The 16,846-nt window shown below is 39.4% G+C and overlaps 1 protein-coding gene across 5 annotated transcripts in view; it reads left to right on the top strand.

Annotated features, from left to right (window-relative positions):
• HECTD4 (HECT domain E3 ubiquitin protein ligase 4) overlaps positions 1–16,846 on the top strand; it is a 67,002-nt gene that overhangs the window by 33,991 nt on the left and 16,165 nt on the right. For all 5 annotated transcript variants that reach the window (XM_085238734.1, XM_085238736.1, XM_085238733.1 and 2 more), the window contains exons 27-56: positions 110–214; positions 301–389; positions 853–1,028; positions 1,278–1,413; positions 1,563–1,704; positions 1,810–1,976; positions 2,520–2,666; positions 2,982–3,166; positions 3,853–4,006; positions 4,300–4,580; positions 4,834–5,023; positions 6,028–6,109; positions 6,745–6,947; positions 7,122–7,257; positions 7,941–8,123; positions 8,357–8,527; positions 8,925–9,094; positions 9,501–9,616; positions 10,521–10,624; positions 10,892–11,053; positions 11,166–11,314; positions 11,518–11,597; positions 11,722–11,885; positions 12,442–12,679; positions 12,970–13,106; positions 13,270–13,396; positions 14,006–14,143; positions 14,264–14,400; positions 14,569–14,729; positions 15,388–15,569. In XM_085238734.1, the coding sequence (XP_085094860.1) occupies positions 110–214; positions 301–389; positions 853–1,028; positions 1,278–1,413; positions 1,563–1,704; positions 1,810–1,976; positions 2,520–2,666; positions 2,982–3,166; positions 3,853–4,006; positions 4,300–4,580; positions 4,834–5,023; positions 6,028–6,109; positions 6,745–6,947; positions 7,122–7,257; positions 7,941–8,123; positions 8,357–8,527; positions 8,925–9,094; positions 9,501–9,616; positions 10,521–10,624; positions 10,892–11,053; positions 11,166–11,314; positions 11,518–11,597; positions 11,722–11,885; positions 12,442–12,679; positions 12,970–13,106; positions 13,270–13,396; positions 14,006–14,143; positions 14,264–14,400; positions 14,569–14,729; positions 15,388–15,569 (4,612 nt within the window). The remainder of the gene's footprint in view (positions 1–109; positions 215–300; positions 390–852; positions 1,029–1,277; positions 1,414–1,562; positions 1,705–1,809; positions 1,977–2,519; positions 2,667–2,981; positions 3,167–3,852; positions 4,007–4,299; positions 4,581–4,833; positions 5,024–6,027; positions 6,110–6,744; positions 6,948–7,121; positions 7,258–7,940; positions 8,124–8,356; positions 8,528–8,924; positions 9,095–9,500; positions 9,617–10,520; positions 10,625–10,891; positions 11,054–11,165; positions 11,315–11,517; positions 11,598–11,721; positions 11,886–12,441; positions 12,680–12,969; positions 13,107–13,269; positions 13,397–14,005; positions 14,144–14,263; positions 14,401–14,568; positions 14,730–15,387; positions 15,570–16,846) is intronic.

Raw genomic sequence — 16,846 nt, 5'->3', positions numbered from 1 at the left:
GATATACAAATCATGTTAGAAATCTAAAAATGCAGAAAGTACTTTTTTTCCTTATAGAGCCCTTGTATTCCTTAAGAATAGGCATCTGCAGTGTTATTTATTTCTTTAGAGCGTGGCTGAGCTGGAACAGAAATGGCAGAGTGAGGTCGATGACGCCATGCATGGGAAGCTGGAGAACAATGTTCCCTTCTTCTATGATTATCACTTCAATGAGGTAAAGCACTGTGGCTGCTGTGTGTGTGCTCATGCTTCTTACTGCTCTCTCAATACACATTCATCCTTTTCCTTCACTTTGATTAGAGCAAGATGAAAGAACTGGAACTTCTGTGTTCTATGAAGGAAGTTTCTTTTGATGGAAGTGATCTTGAGAATGTGGTCCTGGCATTAAGGTTAGTAGCTGGATGCTGAGCACACTGTATTTTAAGTCATTGCGAAGTTTCTGCGAGTGTAAGGAAATGTGCGGGGTTGAAGCTGCATTTGTGCATAAAATGCTTGATGAAGTTGGCCTTTAAATCTCAGGATGCCCTCTGACACTTATCGGCTGCTTTTTCACACCATTGTTAAATGTTTTCAAAACAATTACTGAATTCATTGAAAGGCTTCGAGACTTAAGGGGGAAACAAAAACATTCAAATGAACTTCCAAATACAAATATAAACGCAAATACTTTTAATTTCCTGCCTAAACTTATTAATATTAGTATCTACAGCTATGAATACTGATGTAACAAATTGTCCTGCTTTGTAGGCATAAATGATACTGTGACACTGTCTTTTAAAATATTTTTTCTTGTAGTATTTCAGAAGGCATTACAATGTAATTGAGTAATTCTGTTTTTTATCACAATCTCAGGGAGAAGTTCTTTCAAGAGGTGAATTCACTGATACAGAGGACTTATCACCCCCTAGCAAAAACAAAAGCATTAGTTAAAAGCTTGATGAACAGGGCAGAGCTGTTGCTGCACGTCACTATTGCAGCCCAGTCTGGTATCACAAGAAGTATATCTGGAACCCCTGCAGAGACTCCAGGTAAATATCTCACTACTGGTATTGTACTTTTTTCTTATTTTCCTGTGTCTCAAAGATATAATTTATTCCTCTTCTTCTTTTCCCTCAAAACTGAACTGTATTTACTTTTTCAAATTAAATAAGCTCTTCCATAGTAAATTAAGTTGAGCTTTGTTTTCTTCGTTGTTGCTATAATGATTTTTCAAAAGCAGTTTGTAAATAACCTACTACACTAGGATTAATGTGCTTTCATATTATGTAATATTGCAGCCTGTAAGTCTGCATCTGAAACAAAAGTGATATCTCACGCAGTGCGCCAGCCCGTCTTCCTTCGCAGTATGTCAGCACCATCTGACTTAGAAATGATTGGTAACGAAGATATTGAGTTTGCTCGATCAAGTCAAAGGTATACAAGGCTTTATTCAACTAAGCTGCTTCACAATAACGTGACTTGTGTTGGTAAAAACATTATAAACTTTGCAAGCACATCACTTTGTTTATTTTAAAATGGTGTTAACTATCTGTTCTCGTATCTAATGTCATGTGTTCTTGTAGGCGGCGCCACGTTACCAGCCACAGAAGTAGCTCTTTCACTCTTCTGCAATCACTGGCCATTGAGGATAGCAGAGATAAACCTACATACAGTGTCTTACTGGGGCAGCTCTTTGCTTTCATTGGAACTAACCCTGACCAAGCGGTATGCCCTTCTAAATCTGCTGAACTGTCGTACTCTTGAATTCAAACTTGTGTTTGCTGAGGAGAGGTGTCTTGCTTGTGTCTCATCAACAAACCAATGTTGTAGGTATCCAGCAGCAGTTTTCTGCTCGCTGCTCAGACAAGGTGGCGGCGTGGGAACACGAGGAAGCAAGCCTTGGTGCATATGAGAGAGCTGCTGACTGCGGCCGTGCGGGTCGGTGGGGTGACGCACCTCGTGGGCCCTGTGACCATGGTACTTCAAGGAGGACCAAGGTTTGTTTGTAGCTCTGAAAACGTTTTGGTCTCTGTAGAAAATGGCAGATTGCACTGCATAAGACAGACAGTGAAAAGTGTCTCGAAGGTTGAGAGATCAGGTTTGCAGAACTAAGCTTGTAATGCCCACTTGCATTGGGCTTTGTAGGATGAAAAACTTCCTCAGTGCGTTTATTTGGCAGTAGATTTTTTTCATTTCATGCTGAGATAATGCTTTACAGGTATAGGATACTATCTTGACTGACACTAAATTCACTTTAATTAGATGCTATTAGTAAATGTAGCCAGTACTAATACTGTATCATCTAAATTTGGTAAATGTTTTGCAAGTATTTTGTTATCTGACTTTAGTCATATTTTAGGTAAAACTCGCATGCTATTTTGCTTACATGTATCTCATAATGAAAAAAAAAAGATTTGCAGCTTATTTCTAAATAGTTTTTGGGTAATTCATAATATATCATAACTTTTGTAAAGCCGTGCTTGGAAGTTTGCTTTATTTAACTTAGAAAACCGTTATTCCAAATGTCTTACCACCAACAGAATTGAAGAGCTGACGTGTGGTGGGATGGTGGAACAAGTCCAGGAAGCTTTTGGGGAGACTATGACATCCGTGGTCTCGCTGTGTGCTCGCTACCCCATTGCTTGTGCAAATAGCATTGGCCTCTTATGCACTATACCTTACACAAGGTATGAAATATTTCATACAGAAAGGGAAGGATCTGCACTTGTCCTTGTTAGATTTTTACCTTAAGGGGAAACATTATATAGTATAAATATATTCCTCCTTATGAAAAAAATAATAATAATAATAATCTGAGAAAGTCTGTTAAATTTTCTCAGAGTATAGGGTTTTATGTGGTGAGGGTGAGGAAGAAATAAGACCATGTAATTCTGCAAAGTAATTAATTGCTGAGTTAAGAGCAAGCTGTTGGTTCTTTTTGGGTCTATTGTTATTAACTGGAAAGTTACTTTGGTAAAATCTAAATTTCTCTTCTCATACAGGAGTGAAGAGAAGTGTTTGGTACGTAGTGGTCTGGTACAGCTTATGGACAGGCTCTGCAGCTTAAGCAGCCAGACAGAATCCAGTTCAAATGAAAAACAGACCAAGAAGCAGAAGGTGGCCACCATGGCTTGGGCTGCCTTTCAGGTGCTGGCCAATCGCTGTGTTGAATGGGAGAAAGAAGAAGGTAGGAATGCTGCCAACTGGACTTATGTTGGCATGCTTTATTGTGTGAGTGTGAGAAGTGGTGTAAATGTGGATTTAAAATAGTGTTCTTACTGCTAACTTAATGGCTTTTTTGTTCCTTATACAAATGAATACAAAAATAAGTTGGCTTTCTTGTTGGTGTTCTCTGGGGTTTTGGGTTGCTTTTTGTTTGTTTGTTAATTCTTCTGTAATCTGAGGGTTCTTTTGCATTCTCATTTCTTTGGGTGATTGTTTCTGCTTCAGACACGAAGAAAAACTACTTATGCAGTGTATCCTTTTTTCCTGCATAAAGAGAACTGTGTTTTAACCATGCTCGTAGGGGTGTGTATGTGCTGTGGGTAACTTCATGTCTGCCACTCGGCTCTGCCTGGGTGTGACAGAGACCCCAGAGACCTGGCGCAATCGTTTGTGTATTTCTCCTGTTCTGGGATTCACATCCATGATATGAATACATTTATAGACATATGGCTATTTCCTGACTGGATGCAAATGTTGTATTTGTTGTATTAGGCTTTATTTTTACTTCAAGTTGTGATGTTTTATGTCTAAATGTGCTGTGGCCAAACAAAAATACGTTACTATATTCAGTGTATGGGAAAGGAACTTGTAGTTCTGTACGTTTGTTTTTGTTATTTGTAACTTTGTGCTCTTGAATTACTGTTAAAGGTGGTTCAACAGAAGCTGTTCACTCTGGTCTGGCTCGTCAGGTCTCCAGCCTTCTTACCAACCACCTTGCACGAGCTACAGAGTGTTGTGGTAATCAAGCTGCAGGAAATGATGCACTTCAAGATGTTCTCAGTCTTCTTAATGACCTCTCAAGGTACTAAGCCTTTGTGAAAAATTTTTTTCTATGTATGAAAGCAGATGGGTGTTCTTTTTCTTTGTTGTTTTTGACATAACAAAGGTAAGGTAACTTTCAAATCATTGTATGAACTGAGTCTTATCTGGACTTGGTTTCTAAACGCTGCTATCAAGTGTTGTGATTGTAGTATTTTCAGATGGATTTTTTAATTGTCTTTTAAATAATAAATTTGTTTTATTTCAAGATTGCAATCAAGTATTCTTTTTTTTAACAGCAGTTTTTTTTGTTTTTTTTTTTTCCCCCACTTTCAGGAGTCACATAGGTAAAGCAATCCTGAGCCAGCCAGCCTGTGTGTCCAAACTTCTCTCACTTCTCTTGGATCAGCGTCCCTCTCCAAAGTTGGTTCTTATAATCCTTCAGTTGTGTCGTGCTGCTCTACCTCTCATGAGTGTTGAAGACTGTGGAAATGTAGAACTGCCTCCCTGGAGTTACTCTGTGCCCTCCCTGAACAGTGAACAAGATGATCCCAGCGACCCAGCCTCCAAGATTGCATCTCTGCTCTTAGCAAAGCTGGCAGACTATGTAGTACCAGGTACCACCATCTCTTGGTGTCGTGCTAATTTGAGAAATTGCTAAGCAAGTCTGGCAGAAGGCTTAAGTAGGAAAAGGTACATGATATATCAGTGTTCAAAGATCATGGTATTTCTGTCACACTCTCTTGTGTTGCAGAGACGTTTTAGATGCATCTTAAGAGTTTTTAGCATTAGTTTTGGGGCCAAGAAAGTTTGTTGACGACTCTCGTACTGTCAATCTCTATTTATTTGTTCATTCCTTTTCACTTCAAGGATGCCAGACAGTTCTTTCTCCAACTGCTTCTGAACCAGATACTGCTTTAGCAAAAAGCAGCCCTAAGAGTTCCATAAAAGGTGATAAAGACCCTGGAGAGGAAAGTGAGGCAGTGGATGGCAAACTTTCTATTTTCATCCATAAACGGGAAGACCAGTCATCCCATGAAGTGCTTCAGCCATTACTGAGGTAATCTGCATTCATTTGTTTGGAATTAACAACCATTTCCTTTTTTCTGAAGTTCTTAAGTACTACAGCTGTAGAAGAATGTGTTGTAGACATAGTACAGAGTGGGAAAGCAAGATGTTTTCCCAGTGTGTTGTACTGCCTTATTGTTTGCCAGGAAATACAAGAATTGTTCATATGCTCAGCGTAATCCTACATGGATGAAAATATATACTGCTATACTGAATCTTTGAGGTAGTAGCAGAAGGGATCTGAATGTTTCTTGAACTTCTCTCTTTTGTTTTCACTATTGATCAGAGCAGCAAAGCTGAAAGAGACTACATAAATGTATAAAAGAAGGAAGCTGTGATGGAGTGTGACATTTTCTTTTTGGCTTGGAACATGCGAACATTTTGATCTGTCTGAAAAAAGCACGTGAAAAATTAGCTGCTTAAGTAGTATTGCATCAGAAAAAGTGAATGTGTTGTCATAATTGATACTGTAGACTATGTAGGATTTACAGAAGTTGAAACAAAATGGCTTTAAAGCTGTGTTTTTTAATGCATACACTGGCTAATAACTTGCTATTGTAGCTTCTTCAGTGTTCTTAATATGCAGTCATATCTGCCTGGATTTGAGATCTCTGAATGTTAAGCTGTCAACCTTATTACCTCCTGCGTTTTGCACTGTTTGTCACATCTCTTCCCACTCTGAGGCAGTTTTGAATCCATGCCTTAAATGATGCTAAAAAGTGCATTTTTAAGCATTCTTAGATGGAAGGTTAAACTCAGCACCTAAATTGCTAGCAAATAGCTAAATTCAGTAATAATTCCGTTTAAAAATTACAGTACGCTTGGGTGCATCCTTAATTATCAAATATTTCTCTTACTGTAGATCAGTTCTGTTGCTGGATTTGATTTTAAATCATTTAAAGATAAGCATAATAGGCTAAATTATTCTGTATAGTTCAGATGCTTTTTTCCCACCAATGCAAGTGAAGCTGATGTGTTCTGTTTTCACACTAACAGTAGCTCAGAAGGTCGCCCATTCCGACTAGGAACTGGAGCCAACATGGAGAAGGTGGTGAAAATGGATCGTGACATGACTAAAGTAAGAAAAGAAGTAGAGAATTATTGAACTGGTGTCCAGTTGAAGTTCTTTGTTTCGACTGATATTAAATCCCTCATTGCATATTGTTTTCTAGTTTTCTTTTATTTTGCAAAACACGTTAGAAGGACAGCTCTCTATGTCATGTTAGCAGTAGGTAGTTGTTGATGTAAATAGTGGCAAATGCAAAAATAAAATTTCAACTAATATTTTCTCCAGCTGCTGTATGTCATGTTTAAGCTGCTTTAATATTCATTTTTCATAAGCATTCAGTGCGCATTCTTGGTGTGAATTTTAAATCACCTATTTTTGCACTCAATTTTTGCGTGTATCTTCAGATATGCCTTTGAATGCTTGTACAGAAATACTCAGATCTTATTTTGGTTTTGCTTTTTTGGTCAGAAAAGAGGAATGTGCTGTTGAGCTAAGACTAGAATTTCTAAAAGCACTCAATCCACATTGATCTTTAATCTTTGTAGATCAATTAGAAAAATTCTCATGACTGGTAACACATATACAGAAGGACGTTTTGATGTGCTCGCAGTACTTCTATGCAGAGGGAGGAGAGTTAAATGCCAATATAGTGTAGCTAAATAGAGCTAACGTTAGTATTTCTCTTCTCACAACTGTATTTTCAGAGTGGCTGCTGTGAAGTTATCACAGAAGAAGCTGCTGCGGCTCTTCGCAAGGCAACTAAGTGGGCTCAGTCTGGCCTGATAGTTAGTGTTGGGCCACCCATAGAAACTGTCAATCCAGAAGCGACCAGTGGGATGTCCACTGGGGACAAAAAGAAGACTGCACAGACATCTATTTGCAGAGAGAGAAATTCTGAGCTTGCCAGGTAGGTCACTGCGATTCTGCAGACATTCTACATTTTTATACACAGGTACTTATGGTGCTCTAGAAAATAGCTTGGAGATTCATAAACTTCCTGTTTTTGTCCCATATATTGTTCTGACAGCTAAAGGTTCTTTCCTTCTCTTGTTTTGCACATTGTTCCCTTTGCTGTGTGTAGGACTGACCCTGTAAGACCATTCATCAGTGGTCACGTTGCAAACAGCATGGCAGCAGAAGTGATTGCTTTGCTGCATAGCTTGTTGATGGCACCAGAATCAAATGCAGCTCAAATATGGACAACAACTGCTGAAAAAGTAAGTAAACAGAAGATCAGTTATCAAATTGTAATCAAACATATTTAGTAATCAAGAGGACTTAATCATTAGTGTTTTGCAGGAGCTACTCCTTTCCAATTTGCTATTTGTAATGCTTTTAACAAGGATGTGTGATCACACGGCAGCTTCCCTTTCTAGAGTCTGTATCTGCCCCACCTAAGACGTCAGATATATAGTAAAAAAAATTATCCAGTAGCAAAGAATATATTGTTACTTGTCAGCAACTGTAACTCTGATAATGAATGCATTTACATAGGTCTGGTTACCTTGCTTTTGCTCGGTAGTTACTCTACCTTTGCTATTGGGTCCTTTCAGCTGTGACCTCTGAAGGTCTCAACTGTAGGCCAGAAAGTATACAGCACATTGCTTGTCTGTTCCTCTAAAGGCAGTAACACCTGATCTGTTGCTTAGGCTGAATCCTCTAGCAAAGACTTTTGCTAAATTTGTATGTATATCTCTGTGATTCTAAAACTTATTAGGGAATAAAGCTGGCTTTGATGGTATTCACACTTCAGAGGGCTTAGAACGTTTGGAGTTACATAATTCACTTTGAGAACAAAAATAATTCATCTGAGACTGTGTGGGCTGGAGGCCTGGGGTGTTGGGCTTTGTTTGAATTGCGCTTTGAAGTCGTTATCTGGTATTTCTGCTTCTGTCTTCAGGTTCTGTCTCGGGCTCTGATGTACATTCCACAACTTGGGAAATATGCAGAGAGTATTTTGGAGAATGGAAGTAGCAGTGGAAGGAAGCTTGCTAAACTTCAAAGAATTGCTCGACAGGCAGTAGCTGCTCTTTGTGCTCTAGGTGGCTTTAAGGAGACAATTAAAATCGGTTCTGAAGTTCAGGTAATCTGCCACCTTTCACATCTGGTACCTTTAGATGACAGTTGATTCTTTTGACCATGTTTTGTCTGCTTTGGCATAGCTGCAAAGCAGCGTGCAGATTGCCTGCAAATGTGAAGCAGTTTCAGTAACACTCGTGGAGACTGCAGGTGTGTGTTGAGTCTGCGAGGTGTAAAACACTCAGCATTTTGTGTTTTCTGAATCCTGGAATTTATGTGTACCTTCTTTGGTTGTAGGTTTTAGGTAAAGGAATAGCAGGAAGCATTGGAGTTGTGGCATCTATTAATGAACAAGAAGGTATAGCAACGGTCAAATTTCCGCCTACCACTATAGACAGTAGAAAGACCTCACAAGCATCAGACACTTTAACTATTCCGTTATCTAGGCTCTGTGTTCCAAGATCTGAGGTACGGTAGCTTATTAAGTACAGCATGAAGTATAATGTCCGTTGTGGCTTTTCTTCACAGAAAAATTCTTCAGAATACTGGCAGTTAATCTGAAGCGTGTGAAAAGTCTGTGTCATCTTTGATTAAAGCTGTTTTGCTGAAGTTTGCCTCATTTTCAACATCTCTTAACAATATCTGTATTTAAATTCTCATTGAAGTAATACGAATATTCATCTTGTGGTGCTTAAAGATGTTCCTTTGCATACTGTGGCGGGGTTTCTTTTCCTTCTTTGGCTGGGGTTTGGTGTTGGTTTTGTGATAGTACAAAATGAGAATTAACTCCAGGTAATAAAACGCCCTCATTTCCTAGAAACTAACTACTTGAATTTAACTTTTTACCGTGCCCCCCCACCATCAGGCATTGCCTCTTCATAAACTGTCCATTACTGAGAAGGTAGTACAGGCAGTCCAGTCCATGTTGCTTCCTCAGGAGGGAAGTCTATCTATTCACACCTCACTTCCTGCAACAGGAGATGGCTCAACTCCAGTAATGGCAGTGGTCCGGCTCCTTGCTGAAATAAGAACCAGGTGAGTTGTTGTTTCTGTGCTGCACTCCAGTCTGTTTTGATGCCACACAAAAGTAGTTCAAGCAGATTGCATGGGTTCTTGTATTTCTTCTGTTGGTATTGACATGACAGGGACAACACAAAAATTCCTGTATGCTTCCTTGTTACATGTAGTGCCTGGATTGTTGAGAGTACCAGAAATGAAGTAATACTGACAGAGCTCTGTGCAGATACCTTCATGCAGGTGGACACTAGGAGGGAAGGGAACGTTACCACTGTAAAAGTTCCAATAGATAGCTTTAAAAAAGGCAGAAATACAGTAAACATTCTGTCTTTTAAAAATAGTCCAGAGTTAAATAGAGGTAAATACAGTGATGAATTCAGTGTATGCTTTCGTAATGCATAAAACATACTGTTTTTCTATTAAGAGCATGCCTGGTGATGGCTCAGCTGTTGGAAGACAGTTCATTCTGTGAAGAATTCATTCAACAGTGCCCAGCTGCTGTAGAGGTTCTTAATTTGGTAGCACAGGAGTGCAGCCCTGGTAGGTATACAGCACATCATTGCAGCTTTGTTGTCACGTTCAGTTCAGAGACTTAACAACTTCTGAAATCATTTCAATATTTTGTCCTCTAGCTGCTTAGTTTATGAAAGCTACCACAATACTGTATGTCTTGTCATAGTTGTAGAGCTGTTGTGGAAGTAATATAAGAGCTAATAATCAGACTAAATTATTTAAACATTAAGTATAAAGTTTAGGCCAGAATATGATTACACTGTGTCACAGAAGACACAAGTCCTTGGTCTAGAACTCTGTACACCCAAAGACTTTGCTGCACTTGGTTCTGTTGTAAGCTGCTCTGTATTCTTTGATATTATCATTATATGCTTTCAATTTATGATCTGCTTTCTGCTTTTTACAGTGGTTACCTATGTTCCTTGCTTAGCTCTTGATTTCCTTCCCTTTTGTTTAAGGATAAGCAATGAGCCCAGCAGAAGTCCTAGTTCAAGGGCAAGTTTAGGAACATTTCAGAGCCTCTCAGTAGAGGAGAAATGGTTGAGGCAGAGGATGTTAGGGTAGGAGCCAAGCGGATGATCTCTGGTGTGAAAGGGAACGTACTGATTTTTGACAGTAAGCATGAATTAATTTGACTTCCTGCTTTTTTTTGGGCTGTAAGTTTGCTCAGTAAATGACCTCTGTGTCTTAACTAACATAATAATGTCTTTGCTAACCAAATAGAAATTAAACATGAGGAAAACTATTGCTTGTATAAATTCGATTCTGTCCTTACTGTTCTTTGTTAATTAGGTTAGACAGTATTTTATTACATATCCTAAAACGTAAATGGTGTATTTGTTTCTACTACAGCTGTAAAAATGGAATTGTTGGATTCAGAGTAACTAGATTTGCTTGGAACCTCGTGACTTGGTTTGGTTTCTTGTTACAGGAGAGAGGCTCACTGTTGTAGAAATGCAGTGTGAAAGGTTAAGGATGTTGTATCGTGACTGTGCTCGACCCCCACCTCCTCCGCTCCAGGCAGACAGAAGACAGGTGAGCACAGAAGCAGAGATGAACAGAGTGCTCCTCAAATGAGTGAGCCACTGAAGGCAGGAGGTCTGCCTGTGGTGTTGGAGCCAAGCTGGTTGAATTTTTAGAAATGTTTCATTTCATATGAGTTCATGTACTGGGACGTGATGTCTTGTGCTTGTAGTTATGGTAGTTTGTGCTGTATTTATGTGCCTTTCATAAAAGAATGTATCAATGGACTTTTATGAGATGACTTCGATAGTAACTGGAGTAATCTGTTCCTGTTTATAGCCCAAAGAAATCACTTGGAGTCCATCAAGAGTGTTTCCCCCAGTACGAGCATGCATGTTTTCATCACATCTTGCTGCTGTGACTTTTCTGGCTGATCCAAGTGCAGGTGGGGGACTTCCTCGGGGCACGTTCATTTATGCCACTTCTCCAGTTCCTGTGCAGGTAAGAATTGACAACCATACAACAGCTTCTTTGCTTAATATTTAGTAATGCATGAAAAGTAAAACTTTTCTATTTTGCCTATAGCTTGTAAATAACTTTTCTCTATTTCTAGGCACCATCATTCTACTGGGAAATTGAAATAGTTTCCTACGGAGATACAGATGATGACACTGGTCCAATAGTTTCATTTGGATTTGCTACAGAGGCGGAAAAACGGGATGGGGCTTGGACAAACCCAGTGGGCACCTGTCTTTTTCATAAGTATGTTGGAGATGCACATCAAAAATCAGTCTTGCTCAGTACACTTATATGCTCCTTAGAGAGAATGTTATAAGCTCGTTGTGGCAGGCAGCAGGTACATCTAAAATTTTGCCTGTACTGTAGCTGTGTAGACTTCAGTTGCTATTGAGTTGTAATCATTTCAGAGCTCCTATTAATTTTCTTCTTCTTGTATCAATTCTTAGCAATGGGCGAGCAGTGCATTACAATGGCTCCAGCTTGCTGCAGTGGAAGAGCGTTCGATTGGATGTCACTCTTTCCCCTGGTACGTAAGAGGACAACTAATCAGTTTAACTGGTGTATCAGAAACATTCCTTAAATGTAAGGGAAACTGTAGATGAGACGAGGTTAATCCATGCTGTTCTTTTGATGATGATATATTTTGGTAGGTGATGTAGCTGGAATTGGATGGGAAAGAACAGAAGGAACTCCACCCCCACCAGGGCAGCCTGCTAAAGGCAGAGTTTATTTTACTTATTGTGGGCAGCGACTTGGGCCATACCTAGAAGATGTCTCTGGTGGAATGTGGCCAATTGTTCACATACAGAAAAAGGCAAGTTCTTAACATAAATATCTTGTTTGATATATGTATCATTTTGATAATTGAATTGAGATAAGGCTCAAAATACAATACTGAACGTGTAATACTCTTTCACAGATATTAGATAAAGCCAGCTCACTCCATTCTATGTAACATTTCTAGCTATAAAACAGTAGAGTGGTGGTTTTTATCTTTATTGCATTACTCTGAGCGCTCATTTTCTTCCCAGTGTGCACATTTGTATTATTACTGTTTGGAACTTCCTCCCCTGCAGAACACTAAACATGCAGCTAGCTTGATGACACTGCATTGTTCTGTGCTAGTAGCCCTTCTGTTGTTATTATTCTTTCCCAGTGGTGACCTTGCTACAAAGTGTACTAGCTAAATATGCTATGACTTGAAGCTAGGGGAGAAAAAAGAGGAAGTTCAAGGTTTGTGGTTGATAGCTTAGTACTTTCCCAGCTGCATCCAGTTTTATAGCCAGTGATGCTCAAAAAGCTGTATAGTAAAGAGGAGAACTTCAGAAACCCACAGGTCATCTAAATTCTTTATCTGTACTTTGTTCCAGAACACAAAAGTCCGTGCTAATTTTGGATCTCGCCAATTTGCCTATGCTGAAGGCCAAGCTCACAGGAATGCTGCTGATCTGTGTATTGACCTAGCTGAAGAAATCAGTGCCAACTTTGAGGCGTTGCCATTTGCTATGGCTTCTGATAGCGATAACGATGCTGGCACCAGCATAGCTTCTGATCCTGGGACTCACGGACCTCCCTGTAGAATTGCTGCTGTTGCTACGGCTCAACAACGTAAAGTGATGGTTAACATTTTTTTAAAAAGCTCAGAGAAAAATTACAATCACTTAAATAGGGCTTAAGCACATTCTGACTGTGTTTGTAGATACTGCATATTTAGGTAAGGCAGTACAGTAATTACTGGCAAATATGCCCTTATTTCGTTTAAGACAAGGCAATTAAAAATAATAATCTCAGTTTGATCTTCCTTTCTACAGATGCTGTGCATCTCAAAAATCTCACTGAATAGTTCTGCGTGCCTGCTAGCATCTTGTGGTCTCAAGATTTTTGTATGTATTTTGCAGAATATGACAGTGACACGTCTTGTCACTACAAAATGGAACTAAGCTATGAAAACTTCATCACATCAGGGCCTGATCCTCATCCCCCCCCTATTGCAGATGATGAAAGTGATGATGACGACGATGATGATATTCCCAGGGTGAGCAGTGTGGCAAGCTCTGCTTGCTATCCCTTGTCGTCTAAATATGGATCTTTGTAATTCAGATTAAGTTTCTTGCTACAATGCTATTTTAAGGAAAGTAGAGCTGGAATTAATCACTTTTCTTCCTTTTTGTTACTCTAAATGTGTTTTCTCTCTGTAGGAGGACCACTATGCTCTGCTGGTTAAAGCCTGGGAAACTAAGGTTTTCCCTACAATTAGAAGAAGATTCCGTAACGAGGCTGAGAGGAAATCTGGGCTGGATCAAATTAAAGGAGCCTTACAGTTAGGTATGGCTGTTTTTCATTTCATGTAGTTGTTTTATCTTTGCCACTACTGCACATCTTAGCATCTGCATTTTGTTTGTCTTACTGTATTCAGGGCTGGAAAATAAATTTTTCCACTTGCTGTTTTTGCCAAGAACTTAGAATTTGTTCTGAGGTCATGATTTTAACCTGGTTAACCTTTTTACTTGCATTGATTGTTTTAAACAAGGAAAATGGCTTTAGAAACTGTGGAAGAATCTGTTGTACTGCCCTGAAATTAGGTATGGATCCAGAAATACTTTGGAATAATGATTTGGGAAGGAATTATCTACACATGAAACTTTTGAGGAACTTTAGTAAAAGAGAATTTGTAAGTGAATACAGTTCTGCCAGTATGACACATCTGTGGGAAAGTCACAGTGAGAGCAGAGTGAGAAGCGAGAAGCTGGAGCTCTGATAAGTCTCTGTCAGGAAAGCTGTGCTCCCTATCAGTCGTGTACTGAAAGAATTTTCTGAGGAATTAGATATCTCATCTGCCTATGACGTTAATGAGAAGAGTAATTCTTATCCCATCAAGAGTATTTATTTCAAGTAGAGGGAGGAGATTAACTAGCATTCCTTTCTGTCTGCCAGGAATGGTTGATATCGCACGACAAACTGTAGAATTCCTGTACGAGGAAAACGGAGGCATCCCAAGAGACCTCTACCTTCCTACCATTGAGGATATCAAAGATGAAGCAAACAAGTTTACAATCGATAAAGTACGAAAAGGTAAACTCAGCAGAAGACCGTATGAAGCAGTAAGAAGCCAAGGGGCTCTGGTGCCTGGGATGTCCTTTGTAATTTGTTAGTCTGAGGAAGATGCTGAGCCTTGTGTTATTTTCTGCCCAGGTCTCACTGTTGTGACTCGCTCTCCTGACAGTAACAACGTCACCAGCAGTGCTGTTGGAACAGCTCTACCCAAGTTTGCTATTCGGGGAATGCTGAAGACATTTGGTCTTCATGGTGTTGTCCTGGATGTTGATTCAGTGAGTAAAGATGCATGGAAGGGTGTTTAATGTGTCAGCATTTACACGTCCGTGTGCAGTCATGATTAAGTGTACTGAAGTGCTTATAACACTGATTTGGTGCTCTTTTTTGAAGGGAAAAAACCCACGCTGTTTCTGTGTTTTACAGTGTTATTTTTGGTGTTGCAGGTGAATGAACTGGTTCAAGTAGAGACCTATCTCAGAAGTGAGGGAGTTCTGGTAAGATACTGGTATCCTATTGACATGTTAGAAAGGCCACCTGCTGGCTATAGGAGGACTGCAACAAATGGATTGGTTACCCTGGACAATACCAATATCCAAATTCACAGGTAAAGAAAAGAAACAAAACTGGAGAATTTTTGATTACCTGACTCAACCTACCATGTTCTTATATGTAGATTTTTGGTAGGAAAGATACAATTAAATTCACAAAAGCATGTTATTTGATTTGTATGAAGACAGGATCTTATCTCTTACTAAAATAGTTGCTTGTTTTTAAATGAGTATTTTTCTCACTAAGATTTCCAAGACATGAAGCAGTAAAAGGCCTTGATTTTTATTTTTTTTAAACATCACTAACATGCAGTTGGTTTTACACAACCTGAGCAATTTCCTGGGGCTTAAATTTACAAAAAAAAAGGTGGAATGATGTCAGAGAGGAGGGGACAGGCATGTTTTTTTAAATGCTAAACAAGACTTAGCCACGTGAAAGTGTTTTTATGCGTCTAACAGATATCTTCTTTGAAGCTTTTGTTTCTTGTCCCATCAGTCAATTGATCTCTAAGGGCTCAAGAATTCTGGACTCGCTTTGTGGAACTTCAAATTCAAAAGCCTTAATTGGGTACCAGAATTAGGTGGGCTGACTAAAAAAGATTTGGATTTACTTGAACCATTAATGAGAATAAACTATGTTTGGATTCAAAGGCAGCTTACTGGATTGTGCGTTAAGCATGTTGAAACAAGTGTTTTGATGTTTGTGTTCTCTAGAGAGCTTTTGAGAAGTGAAGCTGCACTGGCCAAGCTGTACTGCCGCATGGCTCTCCTCAATATTTTTGCCCCCAAATCTCCACATATGTTTACCCGTCTGTTTCATATCCCTGCTATCCGTGACATCACACTGGAGCACCTGCAGTTGCTATCCAACCAACTTCTTGCACCACCTCTTCCTGGTAAACACTGATTTTTATCACAGCAATTTCTTTGATACAGTAGTTTTTTGTGGCCAAAAGAAATCTGAAGTTCGGCACTAATTAATTGTTAATTGTTTCAACAGGCTCTTTGGTGTTATTACCTTAATGATATGATACTGAAGTTAAATTATTGCTAATGATTGAATTTACGTGTGCTCGAGGAAGTTCAGAGACTCTCCTGAGATTCCATTCAGAGTGCTGCTGTCCCTTTGTTGCCATTGGCCTTCTGTTGAGGGGAGTGGGGTGGGGGTGAGGGGAATATCCATATGGGATACCTGTAAGGAAACTAAATGCCAGTTGGGTCTCAGTTTTCGAAACTCAACTATTCTTCATTTCACAAAGTGGTTTGTCCTTTTCCTACTGGAATCACAGATCTGATTAGAGAATGTATGTGCTGAATCATGGAAAAGGATCTTGGGCTAATTCAAGTGAGTGTTAATAAAGGCAATTATTGTGACAAAGCTATTCTGCATGCAAAGAGATGTATAATGTGGCTGAGACATAAGGAGGAAAGAGGAGGAAATGCTAAACATAGGCCGTTAATAATTGAAAGCAAATAGCTGCCATTGGAGAGAGTGCACTTAACTCCTTCAACAACTTTGAAACTTGGCTCCCTCTAACAGATGCTGCATTGTAACAACCTTTTGCAGAGTACAGCACTACTTTGCATGGCTTTGAGAATAATTTTCCAAGCTTTTAAATCCTTTTTTTTAGTTTAAAAGTAGTCTAATCCAGATTGTGCTAATATATACAATTTCCAGACTGGGACTTCAGTGAATTGCCCACTCCTTTGTGCACTGCATTTTGATTTTTTTTATTAACTCCAGAGTGGCAACCATGAGATGTTGGCTTGATACCCACTCAAAGCCACTCAGAAGCTGTCTTGTCTGTATATGGGGACAGCTTGAGGACAGATAAAGCTGCCTTCACCTCATCTAGAATGAGTATGGAAGAAAGCTGATCATTTGTCTTTGCTGTATTTATGCAGTAAATGAAGATGTCTGTTTTCACGTGTGGAACAAAACAAAGCAGCTGTGAACTCTTACAGCTCAGCATATGTCTGACAGGCCTCCCTAAGGGTGGCTTTAAGACAGGTGCAGAATACAGCTGGCATTTAGAGGGCTAGCCCATCTGGAGCCAACTATATTAGGTAGTAGGTTTGGTCTTAAAAGGATTGTTTCTACTGCTGACTCTTGGGAAGAGGATTGCACTTGCTCAGGAATGAAAGTAACAGTTTGTAATGTTCAAGTATTATC

This window comes from Meleagris gallopavo, chromosome 17 (genome assembly GCF_905368555.1).
Source record: "Meleagris gallopavo chromosome 17, MGAL_WU_HG_1.1, whole genome shotgun sequence".
In the NCBI taxonomy this organism is placed as follows: domain Eukaryota; kingdom Metazoa; phylum Chordata; class Aves; order Galliformes; family Phasianidae; genus Meleagris; species Meleagris gallopavo.
This window is presented reverse-complemented; position numbering and strand designations above follow the sequence as displayed.